Here is a 23,959-nt window from a genome sequence, read left to right on the forward strand (position 1 = left end):
TATCAAAACAGAAGAGTGTGAGTAGTTCATCAATCATTGTCCTTCTTCAAGAATTCATCAGGAATTCATTAGCATACCACACAGAACAGCAAAGCAAAATGAAACCAAATGAATCCTTATTTTGGTTGTTTTAATTGTTATCATAACCGTATCACTGATGTAAAAATATCTGACAGGAAATGGGAAAAAAAAGAGGAAAGTATGGATGGAATTTTCCCCAGAAGGTTACAGAAATGGAATTCATAAAAAAAGCCCAGCAAAGGAAAAATGTAGATATTCTCATAATATAGTTTCACACAGCATCCAAATTACCTAGAAAAGGTGCCGCGAAAATGCAGAAACAATGAAAAATGTCTTGAAGAAAAAGCAACACTGTAACTGCCATCTTAAAAATGAATAGAGGCGATAAGTTTAAATGTATGTTTGAACTGACGGGAGCTGGCAAGTAAAATAAAAGATCAATTTAGCAGGGCAAGAAGAATAAAATGACCATTTTATATTCATATGCAACGGAATAGCTGTGGGTCGTTCTACACCTAAGTAACCAAATCATTGAATTGTAATGGGCCCAATCAGAACTCTTAGCTTTTATTATAAGGTGCTGGGAAAACAATAAAAACAACAAGAAACAATGTTTCTAATGTCAAAAAGACAAGAATAACAATAAAAGCATCCCTTAGTATTTATTCAATAGGACATCACCCATCCAGTTCTCTCACATTAAATTATCAGGACATACTGCACACTAAATTGCAATCTAGTGTAATTTAGCAAATAGTGCCCTATCAGATAACAAAACATAGGTCATTAAATATTTTCACAAACCCCTGTAAAGTAAAAATCACTTTTTAAAAATCAACAAACAGCCTGAAAATTCCAAACAAGCTAGTTTGCATATCAAAGTTTGACATTCACTGAAGGAAACAGAGAGACCACTTGGGTAGTTAATGATCCCAATCGTGCATTATCCCGTCTGTATAATATTACTAAGCTACCAGCCAGTAAAAATAAGCATCTGTAGGCAATTCAGTCTATTTAGCGCGTAGCTGGCTGTTTCTGACCTGAACACGTTCTCCGCAGGAAGTCTGTATGTATTTCAGTGATAATCAGACCATCCCCTTAGGATACACATTGAGAGGAAATGCTAAACAATCTGTCTCAGAGATGTTTGGAGGAAATTCCATCCACCAAGGCAAACAAAGCATGAAGCGAATCCACGGTGCCTCCCGAGTGACACGCGGAGAAGTGCGTTGGGGCCGGGAAACGAGAAAGAAGAACTTACCTGTCACTTCCACTGTCATGGTGACTTGGCTGCCGTCCATCACCTCCAGGTCCTTCAGGCTTTTGAGGAAGACGGGGGTCTGGCCGGCATCAGCAGCCTCCCGCACCAGGGCCACCTTCCTCTCTGAAAACGCACCGACATCAATCACCAGGCTGATACTCTTGCAGAGGTACCTTGGTGGACACAACGGGGGTCCCTCACTGCCCGTTTACACCAGGCGTGTGGAACATAAGCATTAATCCAGAGAAACAGCAGTTTCACCTTTCAGGCCCCAGGGAGCAATAAACAGTCAATGCAAATGTTATTTCAGAGGACTGAGGGCACAAAAACACTACGATACATCATCCACTGTCATTTCAGTTGTTCAGCAGATAGTTACTTGATTTTTTTTCTATATAATCCTACATAAATTTCAATTTTGCATTCAGACCCTGACAGCGCAGATCTGACTCTCCCAGTTGCAGTAACTCACATTAACTCCTGGGCTCAGACGAACAACCACGGGGCCTTTAACCTGTGACTTTTGCATCACAGATCTTTTCATCTCCATGCTACCTGCCACTAGGATGGCTAATACAAGACAGGAACTGATTGGGGGCATCTAAAGGGAAATTTTCATTTGTACTGTGAATTAAGGCAAAAGTCCCCTGGTATTTAGCTATTTACCATTCATAGTTTTGTATACTTTTTCCAGTTTTTCCTACCATTTAGTGATGGCATTTAACCCAAGTCGATTCATCATCAGTATTTAACGAGTGCCTGCAGAGACTACCACATGGTGATATTGTCAGAAACCCATAAATAGAAATTTCAAGTGGACAGAAAAAGGAACGCGAGGGATAAGCTGAATTTCACATTAATAATAATAACACGAGCTCTCCAGGGAATTCACAAAAGAATAATCGCATGGGAAAATATAGGAGCCATCCTGCATTATATCCTTTGACATATGGCTGCTAAGATCATTTCAAAATGGCTGCCTGTTGCCTTTTGGCATAACGTAGCAAATGCTAGCATCGCTAATTAACCCGCTATTAGACTCTCAAATCAATGCTGCTTTTGAAACCTTTCCATATCTCACTACTGATTATATACCTATCTATCCATTTTCCCACAGGCTGGGTGTAATTTTGGCACATATGAGTCACCATTTCATTTGAACTGGATAAGTTTGGCCTGACTGACCCCAAGTTACCTGGAGAATACTGGGAAAACACCAGGAAAACACTGACGAAACAGGGACAAACAAACCAGGTGTAACAGCATGGCGCTGGGGCAGGACTGCTTATAATAAAGCCTATAGGAATACATGAAGAAAAGTGTCATTTTTACGGCTGACTCTCATCTGCCATTTATGGCTCCTGGCAGAAGTTGGCAGGAGGTCGGTGATTCATGTAGTGTAACTAGAGCAGCCATCTGCATCTGAAGCCCAGGGAGCCCAATGGACCGACGCCTTCCAAACACAACTGGGGCTTAGTGTAAACACCCAACGCACCTAACAGCGGCCTGATGGTACCTCAGTGCCTTTCCAGCACAAGTCAAGCGCCACGCCGTGAGTTATGTCCTGGACTGCTGTAATAGTTTACGCATAATAATCATCACTGAGGAAGGCCTTTTTGCAAAATGGATATAATATAATCCAATATAAATACTGTTATGCAGGGAAGCAACTTAATATCAAGCCTGAGGTATACATATTTGATACGATTAAATGTTAATTTATAACTGTAGGTATCTTTTAGGGCATCTAGAAAATTATCACAATAATGAACATGTGAATGGGAAGCCTGAATACTCAGTATTAATAAACAGACTGGAGGACGGTTGTCTATAAGTTCACCAGGAGCTGATATCAACAGTACGTCATAATATTTTTTCTTTTTTCTAGACAGAATCCTGAAAGCCAGATGATCCTGGAGGATATTTAACCAGAAGCCTGATATTAAAAAAAGAGCTGAGAGAAACATCTACTTGTCTCACTGTCAGCTCTACATGGAAAATCTCGAGCTACCAACAGGTAAAAGCCATTAATCTCTTCTTTTCAGCTTCTGCAAGGAACTCTGGGTAAATGCAGAAGGTGGACTTGAGTCTCCCTGAAGGAGCCTCCTCAGGCATGAGGGCCTCATTCTCAGGCGGGGGATCCAGAGAAACACAGACGAGCAGGTGGTCAGAGAAGATCATCCACCATGTTTGCATCGCACGCTTTCCTCATTTGGACTCCGTATGGGAAACCGATGGCATTTCCCATGTGACCCGCGCCTTGAAAACTCCGCCGGCAGACACGGGATTCACCCAGGAATGTGAGGAGCAGATGCTTCCCTTACTGACGTCCCATTGGCTCGGCTTAGAAATAACAGTCTCAGAAGCCACTCGCTATTTACTTATCATGCTGCATAAAGCGATCTCAGCAGAGATGTTTCTGCTGCTCTGCAAAGGTCACCACGTTTTCTGCTTCGAGATGTAATTTTCCATCGCAGTCTGATGGGATTTCTGACAATGCCTTTAAACAGCCTTAAACTTTTTTTTTAAACACAGCTGTTGTTGAAAAATAAAACGCTGCTGCATTTCTTGCTATTAGAAATGAAATGATAAATTTTACACTGTAACAGGACTAATATTGATTTAAATATTGTGGTCAGAATTCACAGAAATACTAAGTTTATTATGAATAATTTTATAAAGTGTATCCCTTTAAATAAAAATTTGGATACAAATGACATCTTAATAATAAGTTGTATATGATAATATGTTTCTTCCGGATCCTTCAGCTTTCTTCCTATAGTCCAAACAGCCAATTTGGCTAATGAGTGTTTCTATGTTGTGCGTAGTGTATGATTATCCGTGTCCTGAGATGGACTGGCAGCCCATTTAGCAGATGGTTGGATGGATGGATATCCTAATATGATGTGATTTGACTGGGATGAAAATGTTTATATTTTGGTAAAGCAGGAAATCATCAGAAAATACAATACTTAGAAATCCCCCCAAAAATGATTTTAATATATTAAACCTGTAACAAGTTATTTTTGGTCAAACATTTATTTTTGGTCGTATACTTACACATGGACATATGTTCTCCTGGATGCTAAAACAAAAATATTTTCTCTACTTATCACAAAGGATGAAATAACCTTCATTCTGAGCTGTCAGACCTCGACTATAAAGTCCCCGAGTCCGAAGTCACGCGAGTAGAGCAGAATCTCACCGTGGACGCACACTCTGGCGCTGCAGGTGGCCTGGCCGTGCTCGTTCTCAGCTATGCACGTGTACACGCCCCCGTCCTTCGGCAAGGTGTCCTGGACCATAAGCCAGGCGACGCTACCATCGAAAGAGCAGTTGGCATCGGGGATTGGCTGGTCTGAAGGAAGTCAATGCGCATCGTTACACACTGAGAAGCACTAACATAAAAACTGCTGTAAAAACTGTGATTCTTAGCTACAGAAAATCAAGTCATTAAACAGTGATTCAACTAATGGGGGGGGGGATGTTTGCCTCAAACAGTGTTGTGGGTTCACATCCCAGTTGGAGTTTAAATGTTTTCCTTTGGTTATGTGGGTTTCCTCAGAGAAATGCTGTTAGGCTAATTAGCGTCTGTAAATTGCCTGTAGAGTATGACTAATTGTACACGGGCAGCAATGCACTGGCATCCCGTTCAGGGTGTACTTACGTTACTTGAGATTGGCCCCCTGCAGCTAAGACCAGGATAACAGGTTGTTTGGATGGTCTAAATGATCAAACTCACTACCAGTCACATACCATTAAGACTTTATGTGGCCTAATTCCATGTTTATTTCATGTCACCACCCTACAGCCTGCGTGTGTGTGCCAACGGAACCAGAAACACCCAAAGAACAGAAGGAAACACTAGATATAGGAAAACTTAACTATAGGAAAGTGTTCAGCTGGCAGTGATTTAGATTTTTGCACAATATTGTTTCGCTATCAGATGTGAAACAGTTTCTTTCCGGTTTGTGTTTACAAAGGGCTGATTAAAATTAATCTGAGGTAAATCCATAATTATCCCTTTCCCAGAACACCAGTTTAACCCACATATCCAACATTTTTGCCGCGTTACTTGCCCTGTAGGCTTTTCATAAATGGTTGCATGAGTCAAGGAAACTTCTAGATCAGTGAACGAATCTATCCATCAATTCTTCCATACATCCAGTTCCCATCAATACCAAGAAACAGAGAGCAGAGAGTCAGGGTACATGACATGGACAAGATGTCAGCCTGCACACATACTCTCTCTCTCACACACACACAAACACACACACACACACACAGACTAAGTATCTACATCTTTATATGGACTCTCTATTCATTTCTATGGGCAAAAACCTTTTGGCATTTTTAGTTTTTTGATCACATTCACAGATTTTTTTACAAAATGTTTCCCCTTGTAAGAAACTGAAAAAACTGTTCCCACAAGGTCAAATGAGTGGTTTTAATTTTATTGTGGAGTCATTTGTGTTTTGGTTTCTGTTTGCATAATTGCTCAGACTGTATTGCAGGAGGGGCTTATGAATCGGTGTTGGGGTGGGGGGTGTTTAGGAGGCACCTGATTTCTGCTGTGGAGCACTATCTGTGACGAATGGGGCTCATTCGTTCCGATTTGCAAGGCATTTGCAATGCTGGTTTCCTATGGGGCTTTTTGGATGATTGGGCCAATAAAATGGCCAGTGGTTGAATGGCAATAATGATTTATATCCCAGGGAATACAGAGACTATGCTGTGTTTTTCCTAAATAATATCAGTTACTTGGCTTGTTCGTTTTCTGACAACTTCACTACTACTATGATTTCAAAATCCACAAGAATTAAAAAAGAATATTATCATTGAAGAAGTTGAATTCCAGATTCTCAATTATCCCTTTGAAGTAGGTATTTTTAGCCAATAATATAGTGTGACTCATAACATTTAACATGATCCAATCCGCTGGTCTCCCCTAGGGAATCCTGCATAGCCAAGATGGGCAGCAGGGCCACATGCTTATCCAGCTTGACTAGAAAATATTACCGTAAAAACAATGATCTTCCTGCCCTTTCAGATTCCTTATACAGTATTTATGGAATATGTGAACACCAATCACCAGAGCTATATGCCTCTTATAATTTGTTCATGCTAATTAAATTGTTGTTGCATCTGCAAGGCAAAAATTAACACACGGTACATAGAGAAAGACGATAAAAGAGAATACATACTCTGTTGCTCCCTGCTGGTGAAAATGCACATGACCATATGAATTATGGTGCGCAGTAACAATAGGAGAAATCAGACTTTTAAACCCACAGTGGGTGGGTGGGACACTGTGTGGCGTCAATCATCGACTGGTCTAACTACCACTGCTTACAGTAATTGATTCTATTCGGTTGAACCAGGTGGCGATTGACAGTACATAGTTATGAATTCCAAAGCATGAATTTTAACATTTCCAGAAGAGGAGGTGCCCTCACCATTTAAGAGCCAGGAAATCAGGGGCGAAGGCTTGCCCTCCAAGGTGCATTGAAGGCTGAGTCCCTTGCCTTCATCCACGGAACAGTCCCTCAGAGCGTTGCTGAATTTCGGGGCCTTGCCGTCAGCTCCCAGTCCTGTAGAGTGAAACACACAAACCAGCAGCGATGAGACCTGATGCCGTCAGTACGTACAAAGTCAGACATGCTGTTCAGGTAGCTCAACCATCTGCAATTCGCACCGCACTCAGGGTACATCCTCATCACTGTATGTCACACCAGTACAAACGCTCCTCTACTTACGAACGAGTTACGTTCCGAACAGCCATTCATAACTTGAAATGTTCGTAAGTCATTATTCAACATCATTTTAAGGGTATACGCAAGTACAAAGAACTAGGATGCTGGGAGAACGCACGCTACACTGCTGTGCGGTGGGAGTAGCGGCCAGAAGTCATACTAGGCGGAATTGGTGCGCATAAACAAAAAATTGATGTTGCGGACAGGAAATGGGAGCCCGACGAGCACAGTTTGGACTTACAGTCCTCTTCGTTTGTATGTCTGAAAGTTCATAAGTTGAAAGTTCGTAAGTAGAGGAGCGTCTGTGCTCTACACCAGCACTGCTACCTCAACGCTGGCCCTTAACACCAATTTCAAACCATTGTCATCTCAATATCCTGGGCTATTGCTCTCACCCATTACGTCTCTGTTCCTGAAAATGATCTAACTCTGATCCCACAATCTGAAAGAGGCCTACAGGGCTCTCCAACTCATTAAGCATTACTGAGCCTTTAGAGGAAGAACGTTAGAATCCTTAGTCTCCTGACCCCACGTTAGCGAAGACAGGCCTGACTTTCATTTCTTTCTGTCCCGTTAAGCAGTTTTGCTGTAAGAGATGGCCAATGGGCGAATGGGCGTCCTGAGCTTACAGGGTACTCCAGCATAAATCTCTCTGGGAAATGAAGGTTTCTTATCCGACAACATTGGTCTGATAATGACAGTGCTAATTGTCAAAGGCCGTTTATCTGCCAACTCACATTTCATTCCAGAATAGTTGGCCTTATAACCTCCTGTGACCACAATTAACTATTCAAATGTAGCATGAAATTCCATGATAGAATTTCAAGCTTGACACTATGTAATTCGACCACAAGAAGTAAGAAATACATTGACCAAAGGCACCCAGACACTTCATCACAAATATATATTTACAGAGACTATGATTGCTGGCTTTCTGCTGAAGACACCATTGCAGTAGCGTCTGAGTCTATGACCCTCATTGGCACAACCTAAGCCTTGACATCCCTGCCTCCTAGTATCGTATAGCAGCTCAAAGGTTTACGGCAAGAACATCAATGGAACTCTTTCAAGGTGCAGAAATTCCCTGCCCCAGTTCATGGTAACAGCCAATAGGGTTGGACCATATTGCTTTCTTATTTTTAAAGTGAATTCAAGTCATTTGAATGGTCATTGGATGTTGAATAATAATGCATATTTGACCAGAACTGCGTCACAAAAGCAGTGACATAGATGTAAGTTTCTACATCTTTCAGCAGGTTCTGTGTGTTGCTCTATATTGTCCTTAGCTTCACATGACCTGCTGCAGTAGCGGTCCATATCTCGCCAACAGGAAATGATATCATCATGAATGAGCACTTAACACAAACATATGGGCAGTAATGTAGACTGCATTCAGAAAACAGGAAGTATGCTTCACTAAAACATTTTAACAACATTTAAGGGGGAAGATTTGCAATGTACTATAATCATGGCACTTTTCTTGTGACCTACCTTTTATGCTTAGAGTCCAGCTGACTGATGCTTTTCCTAAAATATTCGAGGCTGTACACCCGTAAATCCCACAGTCTTTCTTCCTCACCCTCGTCAGGCTTAGCAGGTATACTCTCCCTTCCTGGTGGATCTTCAGGTCTCCTCCCACTCTTACAGTTAGACCATCCTTGATCCAGCTCAGGATGGGCGTTGGTGAGCCTGAAACTGGGGAGGAGCGCGTAGGTTTACTGATACGGCCTGGTTCGTAGCAGAAGAGTAGCCATTTTCATGTCAAAGGAACTGAAAATTCTTACATTTCTAATGCACAAGAAAATGCACATTTACACTTAAATCACATTGCTTTTGAAAATCATCTTATATTTATCGTACAGATGTACAGTATTTGACTAGTGGCATAAATACAAAAGTAGTAACTGAAAGAATTCCGTTAGGCCTACTTCCTAAGAGTTTAACATGCAAAAGCAAATATGAATTAAAAATGAACATTAACAAATATCTGAACTTAAATTTTGATATTTTGGTGGTTGTCTCTTAATAATCAATATCATATCTTTTATCAGTATTTTTCCCTGTTAAAGAATTTCCATGGTTACCTTTGCATATAAATACAACTTTCTGCCCCTCCAGAACATCTTGGTTCTGAGGCTCCATGTCAAAGTGGGGAGGGGTTTCCACCAAGGGTAACCAGCTCTCATTCTCAGTCCCTCTGGCCTGCCCGGGGGTGTCTGAGGACGTCGTTTGAACCGGCTGCTGTGGGCCGCCAGCCTCCGCCACCCCTCCGTCCCGCAGCACGCTGACCGCCCGCAGCATTATGGAGTTGGTGCTCCTGCACTGCAAGCTGGGCCCCCTGCTGGATGTGACCCTGGAGTTGCACTGCAGTTTTTGGGATGAGGCTCCAGTGTCTCCACCTTCAGGTTTTAGCTCTAATCTTCCCTCCCTGACCGCAGCCTTCAATCTCTCCATCTTCTCCTGCCTCTCTGAGATTTTGGTTCTCTCGTCTACTCCCACACCATTCAAGACATGCTTGACTACAGGTGAGTCAACCATCTTTGGACCAACAGTGACAGCACCAGGAGAACTGTTGCTGAAAAAATATATTATGTTAGACAACATTACTGTAAAGCACTGAGTTGTTAAATATACAAAATAAAAGTTCTCCATATATTAAGTGTGAAGAAAAACATCAGTTTACCTGTTTGTCTCTGTGCATGTACCTAAAATGCAAAGGGAATATTTTATTACATGCGGTTCTAAAATATATTGTGTCTATCACATATTACATTAAATAGAAATGTTTCCTTGTGTATCAAATTCAGCAGTTACATCTTAGCATGCAATAAGGTTGAGCATAGGGAGTAGCTCTGTGATTGGTCAATCCATACCCTTAACAGTCAGTTCTGCTGTCGCTGAGGCCTTGCCGGCACTGTTGACCACAACACACGTGTACTCCCCAGCATCCTCTGGCCGGACATCGTGGAACTCCAGGAAATGGACCCCTGACTTATGAAACGCGCTGAATCGGCTGTCACCACACAGATCCAGTTTTCCCTAGAGAACAAAGTGCTGAGGTCATCTTTATGTTCCGAGGAGGAGCGTACAGAGGGCTTTAGAACGTTTCTAACAGCCTACTTACCTTGAACCACCGCACCTGAGGTTGGGGACGGCCTGTGGTCTTGGCAGAGAATTTGCAGCTCTTCCCCACTGTGCTGAACACGCGCGATGGCTTCGTCACGAACTTTGGGGGACTCTCTCCCCAGATGCTGTGCTTTTTCTCTTCAGCTGGGATGCCAAACCGTGCCCTTGGATTCCAAGTAAAGGATACAGGTAAATTATAGCAACATAACACAATGTATCTCAGTAAGGGCAGAAGAAAGATCAACTAATCCACGGTGCTGATAGCAAGCAGAAAGTTGTATTCGAAGAACAAAACCAGACTTCATTTTTGTGGAGATTATGAACGTCATTCATGTAATGTGCTGAAAGTTAAAAAGGAATTGAAGCTGGAAATTTACAAGGACAGCTGATACTACATACAGAGGTGAAGATTTCAGGTCAGGTTCAGATTTTGTTTCAGCCAACCAGTCACAGTCACAGAGACTCAATTGGTTAGTTAAAACAAAATCTTGGTCTGGATTTGTACTCTCTGGACCTGAAATCTCCACCTCTGAGTATATAAACAAAAACACATAAAATGGTGGTAAAATATCTTACCCTGACATCCCACTAGAGGACGGAAGATTATATTTATTCTGAGTGGTCCCTAATTGTGAGGAAAAACATATATATCAAATAATATACCATGCAGACATATATATAAAATACACGTTTATGATGAAACCTCTTTTTGAAGTAAATTGTAATGATAAAACAAAAATCTGAAGGGCCTTTAAAACCTTGAAAAAGGTTGAAGGATCATGACCCCCTGGGTTTTTTAGTATTTTTATGGAATATATAGTCCTGCAAAAAAAAAAACTCCAACTCAACTCACATAAAACTTTATAAAATTAGATGGTTGTATGGTGAGGGGTGACTTTAAAAAGTCAGACGCGTCTTTGCATTACAATACAGAATTGTTTTGGAAATGTTTCATGGGGTGGATGTAATCCACGAGGATCTTATGCCAGATGCCGAACCTCTGGCCAGTCGCAGGTTGAGGTGTGCCAGGCCTCCCTCTGCTGGAGGTCCCCAGCGCAGCACCATATGCCCCACAGTGCATGTGAAACAAGTAATCTGATTGGCACACAGCGTTTATCAGAGAGGCACATCTGTCACAGACCTGGAAACTGCTCCAACAATAATGTTAGCCTCCTATCTCTGATGAAGTAGTGATACCTTCCACGATGATCTCCACGGTGACCTGTAGGCACCCAGCATCACTGAGGGCCTCACATGTGTAACGGTCTGCGTCGTCAGCCCGCACCCCTTCAATGCTTAAGCCGAAGTCCCCCTGAGCATTCTGCTCCATAGCGTAGCGGCCGCCAGCGATCACCGGCCTGCCACCTCTGTACCATATGACCTGAGGGTCGGGGTGGCCTTTCACCTGCAGAAATACAAACCAAGCCTGAACCCCCAGGTCGAGAGAACTACACCATTCTAAGGTGAGAGCTATACGCAGGTGCGTCCTAAATCTGAGGGCAGAGGCGCCGTGAAGAGAGTTAATTTTAGAGTTAATTCCATGAGCACCTGAATGACAAAGGCCTTAAAAAATCTGGAACATAGTTGGACTGGTCTGGGTTGGGACCCCAATATGACATGGTGTCATGGGGCCCAAAATCTCTAGCAGCACCGATACCTAGGGAATTCCGGACCAAAGCCCTGAATAGATCGAAACAAAGCTCGAAAAAATTGTTTAACTTAGATGGTTAAACAACCATGCTCTCGGCCTGAGAACCATCAGACAGATTAGGTCTTGCACCTCAGATGTTATAAGATCCCAGCAATGGGCCTGATCATGCCAATCTCCAAAATGTAACCATTTTAATGAGAAGGGTCCGGCAGGAGAAAAGAGCCTCGTTCAGCGTGACTCTGCAGGGCAGGCTTGCTGTGTGTGGCATGTTGTACATAACTCCGTACAATAGGTGGCAGCAGTATGCAAACTGGTGTCCCCTGGTTACAATGGAAAAGAAGAAGCGAGTGGTAAGTGGTAAATGGGGAAGGAGACGTAGAGGAAATTGGGGAATTTCAGAAGCCTCAGGTACATTTTGCGATTCTCATTACATTATGTGTAATGTATTTAGTATATATTATGCAGTTTTAATGAAGTTCATTAGATTAGATTAGATTAGATTAGATTAGATTAGAGGTATGAAGGAGGGAGCACTATGAGAGAAATGAGCCACGATGACCTTTCTTTTGAAATCCCACTGTAACCACCTGTCATGTAGGGGGTTCGGAGCAGGGAAGCAGGCATGGGAGTCAGAGAAGTCAGGTGAACACGGGGTTTATTCAGGAGCCATACACTAAGAAGCACAAAACAACGTCAATGACTGGACTCACGAGTGGCACACAGTCTTAAATACACCGAAATAATCGACAGAACTACAAACAGCTGAAGACACGGGGATTCCACAGGAGGCAAAGGAGGGGGCGTGGCACACACGAGGACTGGATCAATCGGAACGTAACACCACCACTGTGAGAGAGCCACAACGAGAAAGCCACAGAAATTACAGGGACATAATCACACTTTTCCCCAGGAATTACAAATATTGGAATTTGAGTCCATTTCAACTTAAATGGCAAAAAATCCATTATTACATAGAATTTGAAGCAGAATACATATAAAACATAATAAATGCAATGCAATAAATTACAATAAAAAGAAAAGGAGTCAAACCCGCGTATGAATCTGTCATGTTATATGGTGCAATTTTATTGTGCCCGACTGCAAATAAATAAGCATGGAAAAGCTATTTTCCCCTTGGTACCAAGCCGAAGGACCCACAAGTGTTCATTTCCTAAGCATCCAATGACTAAACATTACATTTTTCATTCCTTTTGGAACTTGGCATCATAAAAGTCCCAGACAGCTTAGGACAAACATCCCTAAGCCACGATAAGAAAAAGCCCAAACATTTTAGCTCAACATTTGAGTAGCTGCCACATACATACTGCTAGGCAAACATTGGAAACCACAAAAAATTAATAAGCACCGATTATGATTTGCAAGCCAGATGCTTTTATGCACAGAAATGAATAATTGAATAAACAGGGTCAGCTAGTTCCTGGAGCAGCCTGGAGTTAAAGGTCTTGCTAAAGGGCCTAACAGTGGAACCACTCTGCTAACCATGGGATTTAAGCCAGCAACCTTCTGGAACAGAGTCCCAACCCACTGGGCTAGACACCACTTCAAAAGGTACAGGGTCCCTTCCAAAGAGTGTTACACCATTACCATGAAGTTAAGTTCTACATTAATCCTGTTGAGCCAAGAACTGTCTTGTTAGTTTGCCTCCCAACACCAAACTTGGAGTGCAATGAATCATGGGATTGGTCTCATTTGGTGAACTGATGTATCTTTAATATTTCGGGCAGGGAAAGAACAACATCTGGGGATTTTTCTGTACTTCTGTCCTTGAGTTTTGGAACTGGTCTTCGGCAATAGAAGATGACATAAAAAACCGCGTACACAAGAACACAAGCGACAGGATAGACAGGGCAAGCAATGGCCTGGGGCCCCAGCTGGGAGGGGGCTCCCAAGGATGGCTGATTAAAAAGTACCTTGCAACGACAAATCTGCTTTATTTGTGCATTCTTTTTTTCATAAAAGCAAAAAATAAAATAAAGGTAATTCATTTTACCATGGTGGGGGAGTTGGAGGGCCCCAAGGAGTTTTATGCCTAGGGCCCCTCAGATTCCCCAGAATCGTCTCTGGTAACAATATCAACAAAACAGCAAGTACTGATTAAACACTGCTGCTGAAGGAGGTATTGCTGACCTCCCACTTGCATCTATGGAGCCCAGAACATTTTTAAGGTCACATTTGGACCCTCTTTGGATGACATGCATAGCTTCACCTTTCACAGAACACCTCTTTAATCTCCGACTCCACTTGTTTTCTCCAGAGCACCTGAAGCATCACAAATCTGTCAGCGGAGGCCACAGCTAATAAGAGCCCATTGGGGGAGTGGCTAATTCCCTTTCACTCCTTCTGTTTCCATTGGTTGAATGCCAAGCCTCTTTTCCTTAAGATTTGGAAGGGGTGGGGGGGATGCATTATATTACAGAAGAGATCCGTGGATGAACCCGTGACAGCAGAAGAGTTAGGCTCTGCCCTGCTTTGAAAGTCGGTGTAATGACCTCATACGGATGGCTCCCTGTGAACACATGCATGAGCAAGCCATTCAGTGTTAGATCTAGTGTACAAATTATGGACAATCGGTACCATATGGAACCTGAAATCTGGCAAGACACCAAATTCGCTGACCAGGACTCACAATCCAGACTTCCGAGCTCAAATCACACATCTCCTCCTCACCCCTTGGCCCAAAATAGCAAAGTCTAATGCTAAGCATTTAAATCAAATAGGCAGTGATATTTCCTCTATGCCTCAGCCTCCTGGAAGATTTTTTTTTCTTCTCGCTTGCTGAGATACCTGTGGTCAAGCTCTCCAGAACTCTCTGTTTTGGCAGAAACAGACTGAGCGCAGAATGCAATCGACGAGACATAGGCGATTGCAATTATGGAGAATCACGACGCGTCCTAAATGAGACAGCAATGTTTTAACAACGCCCCCATAGACAGAAAAAGTAATTAGTTCAGTCATAATAAACCAACGTCAACAGCAGTCAGTAAATTGCAAACGCTTTGTATTGTGTTTTTTACCAATTCTGTGATAGTTCAATGTTGTGGCCAAGTTTTTGTTATTTTCAACCAAGTTCTCTACTTGGTCAGAACATGCATTTTCTTGCTAGAAGCAAGATTTCTATAAAAAGATTAACCGCATGGCATAGGTGCAGAAATGTTAATGTTCCAGTTATATGCAGTAATGTTATACCGTTTGTGCATTTTTGTTTAAGGAATATGAACTTATATGCCGAAGAAGGAAACCACGATCCGAGAAGAATCCCCGCCCGCCCGCCCCCACAACTGGATACCGCAGGACATCGCGGCAGGATAATCCTCTTTTTGGCTACAGTCTGCGATCCTTCGTAAATTACCTGCTACACAAAGAAAACCTAAACCAGAACCATGTTTTTCAGCTTAGGGGAAAAGGTACTGTGTATCAAAGCAGCATCCTGCCAATTTGCAAGCTTCTGTCCAAAATGTATACATATATATCAGCCAGTATAATAGTGTAGCTAATTATTATATTAAACCATCCTTCATATTACTTCAATCTGTCGTTTAAGCTGCCTTTCATGCAGAAGAAGAATCCGTGATAACCTTTCACAAAATTCAAACCTTTCAAACCTGAAAGTGTTTATAAACTCTGCTTGCCAAATCAGAAACTCAAATTTGTTACGCAAGACTGATAGAGGGAAAGTTTGAAGTGACGTGTCCTGTGTTTGTCAAGATAAAACTATAAGTATCTCCTTCAGTAAATCACAACAACAAAAAACGCGTAACATCCAGCACCACAAAACGAAGAAGCAGCAGCTCATGTCTTTGGTCTTTGCCAAATTGAATTGTTTTCCCTGACAGGACTAAAACAGTGACCTTTCTCTGTTTCACCAACTTCTGGCTCATCTCTCGCTTCCCTTAAATTGGAAACTTGCTTGTTTCTGCTCTGCCTTGCTGACGAATTGAAAGCTTACACTGTGGGGCACATTCCCAGCCATTAAATGACTAAGCTTATTTTCACAAGTGTTCTAAAAAATTATTATGAAAAAAAAAATGCTAATAAGCCATACTTGATGCAACAGCACATCGCGTTTTGCCTGAAGGTCGGGCAGCAAATTTGGCTTCTATAGAATACCTAAGATCATTTTAAATGAAACACACTGTATCTTACACAACACAGGGTGCTTTAGAACAATTAATCAAACTAGCTAATTAATGTCATGGCGGCTCGATCCAGTTGGTGTTACTCTGTTAATTCTTTCCAGTGAAACTGGGTGATGGTGACAATGAATTTGGATGCAGAAGCAGCTGCTGAGCAGCTGTTTCCAATCGACCTGCATTTTCCAGGCCAGACTCAGACGGCATACCTCAGCGTATACACCAAGTCCACTCATTCCGCGTCTTCCAGCAGCCACACAACTATGCAATAAAGTGTTTTTTTTTTCTAGAACCATTGTCAAGCCTGACTTTCCAAAATCATTCACCCTGTGGGACCGGATTAGACAGAAAACTACAGGGGTCATGCCCGGGGCAGAGGGTCACTATCCAGTCACTGCAAACCCATGCAGAGTTTTTCCCTGCCTTGTGCCTTCTCTTAGCTGGGATGGACTGATCACAAACCATTTATTACATAAGAGATCATGGAAAGAAATAATGTTTTCAGCTGTGTTTTAATGAAGAAACATCTTCGAAGCTGAGAATGAACTGGTGTACCCCAGCGTTAGACAGTATATCATCCCTCTGATAATATTAGAAAACCGCTGTGATTCTGAAAAAACAGTGATGTCCTGATCTTCCAGGAATGGGACCAAGATCATTACGTCCCTGGCTGGAAATAACGTGTCGGTTGTGGTTTGCAAATTTCCCAGAAAGAAAAAATTTAAACATACGAGCTTTCAAATGCAACCCTACGGGCTACACAAAGCTGGGTTGGGTGTCTACATGCTATTAATGTACGCAGAGACAGACTTGACATAGCCGATGTCATACCTTCCCATTGAGCCGTACGGTGCCCCCTAGTCTGACCCTTACGTTGCGGGGTGGAACGATGAAGGTGGGGGTCTCCATGACTCGAGATCCCCGGCTCAGGTTCAGGCTGAATTTGGAGGTTACAGTGGTCGTCAAAAGTCGCCCGTCTCCCATGCTGCTCTGAAAAAGACAAGTACAGGTCATTAGAGAAGCTGGAACGGTGTGCTGAAGGCGAAAATGAGGAGTCAACCAGCAAGTCCAGCCCCCATGACTAGAGCTGCCATCCTGCATCATATCTTATTGTCTTTATTGAATTTTTGGTCACTTGATATAGGCGGCATGGTGGTGCAGTGGTTAGCATTGTTGCCTCACACCTCTGGGACCCGGGTTCGAGTCTCTGCCTGGGTCACATGTGTGTGGAGTTTGCATGTTCTCCCCATGTCGTCGTGGGGTTTCCTCCGGGTACTCTGATTTCTCCCCACAGTCCAAAAACATGCTGAGGCTGATTGGAGTTGCTAACTTGCCCATAGGTGTGCATGTGTGAGTGAATGGTGTGTGAGTGTGCCCTGCGATGGGCTGGCCCCCCATCCTGGGTTGTTCCCTGCCTCGTGCCCATTGCTTCCGGGATAGGCTCCGGACCTCCCGCGACCCAGTAGGATAAGCGGTTTGGAAAATGGATGGATGGATGGTCACTTGATGTTTCAGGTTCAAACCAGAGAATATTTTGAAATTAATGAAAAACCAGTAGCACCTTAACTCATGGAGACGGAAGCTGACATTCTTGCGTTATAAAATCCTCAAAAATGCTGAAAATATCCTAACATTTTAACCATCCATCCATTCATCCATTTTCCAATTGCTTATGCATGACAGGCTTGCAAGGATAAAATCTTAAAATCAAATTGTATTTCAATAAACCATGTTGATTCTGTTTCAGCCATTTCTTCTGGATTTTATATTTTATATTTATCCATAAATATGTACAGTACTAGTCAAAAGTCTGAACACACCTAACGCCCAGAACTTGTGGAAACTCCTTCAGGACTGTTGGGGGAGCATTCCAGGTGGCTCCATCTGGAAGCTTGTTGAAAGAATGCCAAGGATCTACAGTGCTGTCATCTAAGCAAAAGTGTGCTATGAAGAAGAGTCGAAAATCTGAGAAAATTCTGCGATGTTGAACCCTTCTCTTAGTTCTTGCAGTATTTCATATATATTGCCACACTGCCACAAGGCCTTTTACTATAAAGTGTGCTTTTCTATGAGGCATTAAAATCAGGTGTGTCCAGATTTTAACTGGTATTCTACTGCTACAATATCTATTTTAATGTTGATGAATGCCTTTGTTTTTGTCTATTATACCTTACTGACTGGATGATGTGACTCATATATAATGATGTACACAAGGCAAATAAATATGACTCTTAAATCTTCATTGTCAGAAGAACAGCACGGCACCCATTAATAAGTTAAACGTTCTTGAATGTATCAGGTGGATATATGAAAAGACACTGCTCCTTGGGTTGGCTTCCCATCAATGCTGCGCGTGAAAGCCATTTCTAGCACTGGAAAGTGCATTTTAATTATTCTTTCAGGATTTCTCTCCCGTGCCCCAACAAAACATTTTTACCAAATGGACTGTTACAGCTATTTACCCTGTCGCAATGTTTTTTCTAAAAAAATAGCGAAACTTATAAAGATGAAACTTCCCTTCCCTGATACCACATAGAAAATCCCTCCTGTTTACAACTTCAATAATATCATAAGTTCCTGGAACCATCTCCAAATCAGGCCCATGTTAATATGACAAAAATATAGACAGAACTACCTGTTAGCAGGGTGCAGGTTTGGGTTCCACATTGATAGCGACCAACTCATCCCCAAACCCATCGCCCCTCCAAACACTCACAGTACTCCTACAGTATTGGTAGGAACATGTCCCTACTGTCCATACCCAAATCTGTGCTCTTGCCTGTTAGCACCAATTTCTGTCCAATTCAAAACCATTTATTCAAATACAGTAGATAAACTCAGGCAGATAAACTCACCATATCACAGGTAGCTTTGGAGTAAATTGAGGAACCAGCCAGTCAGGAATGCTGCAGTGACTTCAGAAACATCTCACTCAATCCTGATCACCGACCACAAACCAAATGCCTGGTTTCCTCCTATATGTCGAAATGTGCTATATAAAGAGTTCCATTCAAACCAGAAATTTTCCCCAGATCTGATTGGCTTCCTACGTCCCTAACCCCGCCTTAACTGTTTTTTTCTTGTGACTCATAGCACTTAACCAATGAAAGCAAATGATTCATAGTTATATGTATATTGTCATGCCCTGCTCGTCGGCTCCTCCTGTGTGCCACGCCCCCTGCTTACCCACGTGTGTTTCCCGGATTGTACTCAGCTGTGTCTGCTTATTTTCAATCAGTCCTGTGTATTTCAGTCCGTGTCTTACCCGAGTCCTTTGTCCGTCATTGATGTTGTCAATACCTGTGTCCCGTCCCGCTGTACTCGCTCCGTTTTCCTCCATTAAACCCCCGTTTGCCCCGTATTCTGCCTTCCTGCTTCCTGATTCCCCGCTTGCCCTCACGATCGCCGCTCTGCCCGCGATCTCCCATGACATATATAACATTGATATTGGATTACGCAGCACTTTTGATTAAATATGTTGTTGTTATAAGTTGTTGTTATCATTATAAATGCATTTATTTTTACTATTGGGTATAAGAAGATTGTGATAATGCCTTAATTACATTTATTCAGCACATATTAAGTGATAAGTGACGTACAATTGAAAAAGCGACTAGGAAAGGTTTAAGGGCCTCGCTCAAGGGCCCTACAGCAGCATCACTCTACCAAGCGAGGGATTTGAACTGGCAACCTTCTGATCAGGGACATCACCTGAACCCACACAGTCACACACCATCCTCATAAACACTCAGACAGTAAGTGGGGAAGAACAAGCCACAATGGAGTTGCTGGGCATGGAATCCTGGACTTCACACAAGCTAAGTACAGACAGGACAGAGCGACACCCCAACTGCAAGCACGCAGTTTAGCTGGGCAAACTGCAATATCCTCTCAACCAAGTGTGATTGTTTTACTATGGATAAGAGGCTTAACCTCTCTGGGAGGTTTCAGCTCATTCCACAATAACTGGACACATCCCTATAGTCTAAACACAGATTTGTTGCAGAACCAGTGAATAGTTCTATAATCTATATTATCTATCGATACCTTTCCATGGCTTACATCTTACTGCACGTCTTTGGTAAATCCTGACAGGATTTTATTTATTCCTAAATCTACCCATGATGTCACAATAAATATATTCTATGCTACTATGCTACTATGTCCATCCATTTTCCATACCCACTTGGCTGTAGACGTTGTCTGTCCCAAAAGAGGGCTTGCACTGCTGTAAACCATTAGTAAATCTGGCCCTCAGGTATAAAAGGTTTGATTAAACTGCAGTCAAATTTTTTTGTTTTTTATGTGTGGAGAAAATGTTACTGATTTCATAAGTGTGACTTTTTATGATTCATTTAATAATACATATTGTGCAAACACACATATAACATCAAATATCAGGACCTCATCGATGGCTTGTGCCCATGTTGGGTTGGATGGATGGATGGATGGATGGATGGATGGATATCACGTCCTTCCTTTTCTCAAAATGACACAAATCATAACAATTTAATAAAATAACAATTTTCTACACAGCGACAGTGGACAGGCTAAAGATCCTGGAATTCCAGGAATTGGAAGTGGAACGGACACGTTCCTTTTGCCCCATGTTGTCTCTCAGTTGCTACCCTAATGATGAGTCATGCATTTCCTCTCCTGTAGGTTTATTTACCTACAGGAAACTGCATCTCTACTGCAGCTCCACCTCAAAAGTATATTCCTTTCTTAAACTAGATTGCATCTTACTTCATCGTTCCTGTATAGCACTACCTATTTAACACTGTCCCGGAACCCAGGAATAAATGTATGAAGACCATACTTACACTGTTCACCTAGAGTTCATCTGGCCAAAAATAGGAAAGTTCAACTGCAGAACATTATCTTGTTCTGCATGCAACAGTGCATCAATCACAGGGTAATTATGATACTGTGAGCTCGACAGCTGGGTTACTCTCCCTCTCATCCCTGTACAGTTACATCTGACGTCACTGGTACAACAACAGGACCTGGGAGAGGAATTGAGTAAATAGCTCTGTCTTCCAAATGTGTTACAATGTTCAATAAAGTCTGCAATGACCAGAAGCAGATGTCTGGCAGCACACACATCAAAAGTACGTTCATGATGGTTTGCACCCCTGTGGAGTTGGCAAGGGCGCTGTGAATTGGGGGGAGAACCTGTACATTCCACAGTATAAGGGAAAAAAGCTGCTGTTGTTTAATGCTTAGACCCATTCCGTGGTCAAGGGTCTAATACATGACCTGAGGCTACCTGGTTCAGAGCCAACTTCCTGTCTGACAGAAAGACTGAAAGAAAGTCTCTAGGGGTTGTGAATGTGCGGTTGCAGCTTTCACACCTGGATAGTTGCCCTTCCAGAACAATATCATACAAATTCCCAGCATGTAGTCATCTTTGAGGTAGTTTAAAAGAGATCAGATAAGATGGAACAATCCTTCTGAATTAACTGAGAGAAAATGATATTCCCGTCTATTTAGCTTAAGAGAATGTGAACCTGTTTAGCAAGGTATGATTAACTTACCTGGGGGTCATTGGTTGTCATCAGCATGGAAATGTAGGTATTGCTAATCTAACAAAATATTTTTATTCACATATTTATAGAAGGGCAACATGGCAACACTATGGTTAGCATGGATAAGTCCCACGTCTGGAGACCAGGGTTTGAGTCTCCATCATGGCCCTACGTATGAGTTTGCATGTTCTCCCTGTGTCATTGTGGGGTTTCCTTTGGGTTTTCCAGTTACTCACCACAATCCAATATGTTACTAGATCAACAACACCTGAGCGTTGACGTCAGCCTACGGCCAGCAGATAATCTATATGTGTGGAGTTTCCCCACACAGTCCAAAACACACGCTATACAGTGAACCAAAATTGTGTGTGTGTTTGAATCCTGACTATACCATATGATGGGTTGGTGGCCCATCCTGGGTTATTTCCTGTCTTGCGTCCGTTGCTTTTGGGAAAGACACTGGACTTCCACAGCCCCACCTGGGACAGTGGGTTTGGAAAACGGGTGGACATAATTACAGAATATCGTTACTGTGATCATGAGTTGATCTGGAAATAAATGAAACATTATTTCATGAATTGCTGATACGTTCTAAAATATGTTTGAAAGTATGCCACTGAAACGGAATCTTTTTAACATTTTATTATTTGTAAGAACAAAAGGCACATGGTCCAATCTGAGCAAAAAATCCTGGTCTGAGATTATGTTAAATTACAGTGAAGGAGAAACTTCTGTGGACAAGGAGAACAATGAAATATAAAGAAATGGTGGCTGCACTAAGATTATTTTCATCTTCACAAATGATATGGTAAAAAGGAACCTTCTTGAACAGCAGCAGCACATGCTGATGTCTCTGAACCCGCACGCCATTACATTCCCGTTAACTCAGCCGTCAGTCTCTAGGGCAGCAGCCAGTGGGGATGTTAAGAACAGGGACTGGTACAACTAAGCCAGATCAGCCTGTGAGCCAGATCTTCCAGCTTCCAGCCCCTTGTCTAGTACAGGGTCATGGGGCCTAATCCAGGAAACATGGGGCACAGGGCTGAGGAACACCCTGGGTAGGATTCTGGCCCATTACAGGGCACCAGAGGAGGAAAGTTCAGGTCCAGAAAGTACAAATCCAGACCAAGATTTTGTTTCAACCAAGCAGTTCAGCATAAAGAACCACATCCACAGAGTACTCAATTGGTTGGTTGGAATAAAAACTTGCTCTGGATTTGTACTTTCTGGACCTGAACTTCTCATCTCTGCTGGGCACATATACACAAACTCAATGGGCAAAACTCCGATTCACCTGCAGCTGCATGTCTCTGGATTATGGAAGGAAACCAGAGTACCTGAAGGAGCCCCACAGGACAAGACAAGAACGTGCGAACTCCACACACGCTCACGAGGCTGGGATTCAACCCCCCAGGTCTAGAAGTGTGTAGTAAAATAACACCACGTGCCAAGCCCCAAAGCAAGCTACTTAACTTTAACGGCGTACCCTGAAAACAGCCGTGTAACAGCTGTGTAAATGTTTTGTATGAAAGCATCAGTGAAGTCGCTCGGCATAAAACGAAAAGCCGTGAATTAAAAATAACTTTAACCGGTATAAAGAGATGGAGATATCCTTAGCGCTAATTAATATTGAGGCTTCCGCTAGATGTCTGAAACGTGAGCCTCTCCTGGGGGCTAAGGATGACACGGCGTGTGGCTGTGGGGGGAATAAGTGACACAGGGGTGATTATCAGAGATCCCACAGGCGGATATAGGGTTTGCTTGTGCGTCCTGACTGCCCTCGAATGGTGGCAGGAAATTCCCATGAAAACGAAAACAAACCTGTAAATATTGCAGCAGATTTGGTGCTGAGTATTATGGGAAACATGATTCATCTTGCATATCTGTGAAGAGACATTACGGCCTGTTACTAAATTCAGTTTCATAAGATAAATAGAAGTGACCGATATTGTATACACACATTGCATTTAATTAGCTGAGACGGGTGAGCAAAAATGCTTATTTGCTGGTCAGCTTTAGGAAACAAATTGGTCTAATTGTCTGTGGTGGGAGCTGGACAGAAAAATGTGAACTTATTTCACAGACAAAGATTTCGGCTGTTGGGTTTCCGTAGTTTACCTAACCAAGAGGTCATTTACCCTCATGGGAATGCATCACCCTGAACCCACTGACAGGACAAGCCACGCTTATCTATAGTGAGAGGTCAAGGCGAAAATACGTCTGGTGAGAACGTTCTGTGAAAACCTAAAGCCCACAAATCAGCAGCCAGAAATCCAGTTCCATTCTAATAATCGATAACAAAAACATTAGAATCAGTAACGATATGTGCAATTTTCCAATATGTCATTTATAAACCACGCAGAAAAACAGCATGACGAAAGCGTTAGTCATTTTGGACAAGGCAGCCAGATATCGATTAGTTACAAATCAATTAGAAACCTACATAGGTACACTGATAAACACACTGA

At 42.5% G+C, this 23,959-nt stretch overlaps 1 protein-coding gene across 3 annotated transcripts in view; it reads right to left on the minus strand.

Annotated features, from left to right (window-relative positions):
* The window catches only part of mylka (myosin, light chain kinase a), a 49,041-nt gene that overhangs the window by 22,547 nt on the left and 2,535 nt on the right, over positions 1–23,959 (minus strand). The window contains exons 1-12 of one of the 3 annotated variants that reach the window (XM_049012727.1): positions 18,819–18,947; positions 16,795–16,953; positions 11,359–11,566; positions 10,738–10,786; positions 10,160–10,325; positions 9,909–10,074; positions 9,719–9,740; positions 9,120–9,610; positions 8,527–8,730; positions 6,739–6,873; positions 4,488–4,640; positions 1,283–1,405 (exon numbers count right to left, since the gene is read on the minus strand). In XM_049012727.1, coding sequence (XP_048868684.1) covers positions 1,283–1,405; positions 4,488–4,640; positions 6,739–6,873; positions 8,527–8,730; positions 9,120–9,610; positions 9,719–9,740; positions 9,909–10,074; positions 10,160–10,325; positions 10,738–10,786; positions 11,359–11,566; positions 16,795–16,953; positions 18,819–18,821 — 1,879 coding nt within the window. In that variant the 5' untranslated portion in view covers positions 18,822–18,947. Of the gene's footprint in view, positions 1–1,282; positions 1,406–4,487; positions 4,641–6,738; positions 6,874–8,526; positions 8,731–9,119; positions 9,611–9,718; positions 9,741–9,908; positions 10,075–10,159; positions 10,326–10,737; positions 10,787–11,358; positions 11,567–16,794; positions 16,954–18,818; positions 18,948–23,959 lie in introns of those variants that run through there. The other 2 variants (XM_049012730.1, XM_049012729.1) reach the window with 2 other exon arrangements.

The sequence above is a fragment of the Brienomyrus brachyistius genome, chromosome 1 (genome assembly GCF_023856365.1).
Source record: "Brienomyrus brachyistius isolate T26 chromosome 1, BBRACH_0.4, whole genome shotgun sequence".
In the NCBI taxonomy this organism is placed as follows: Eukaryota; Metazoa; Chordata; class Actinopteri; order Osteoglossiformes; family Mormyridae; genus Brienomyrus; species Brienomyrus brachyistius.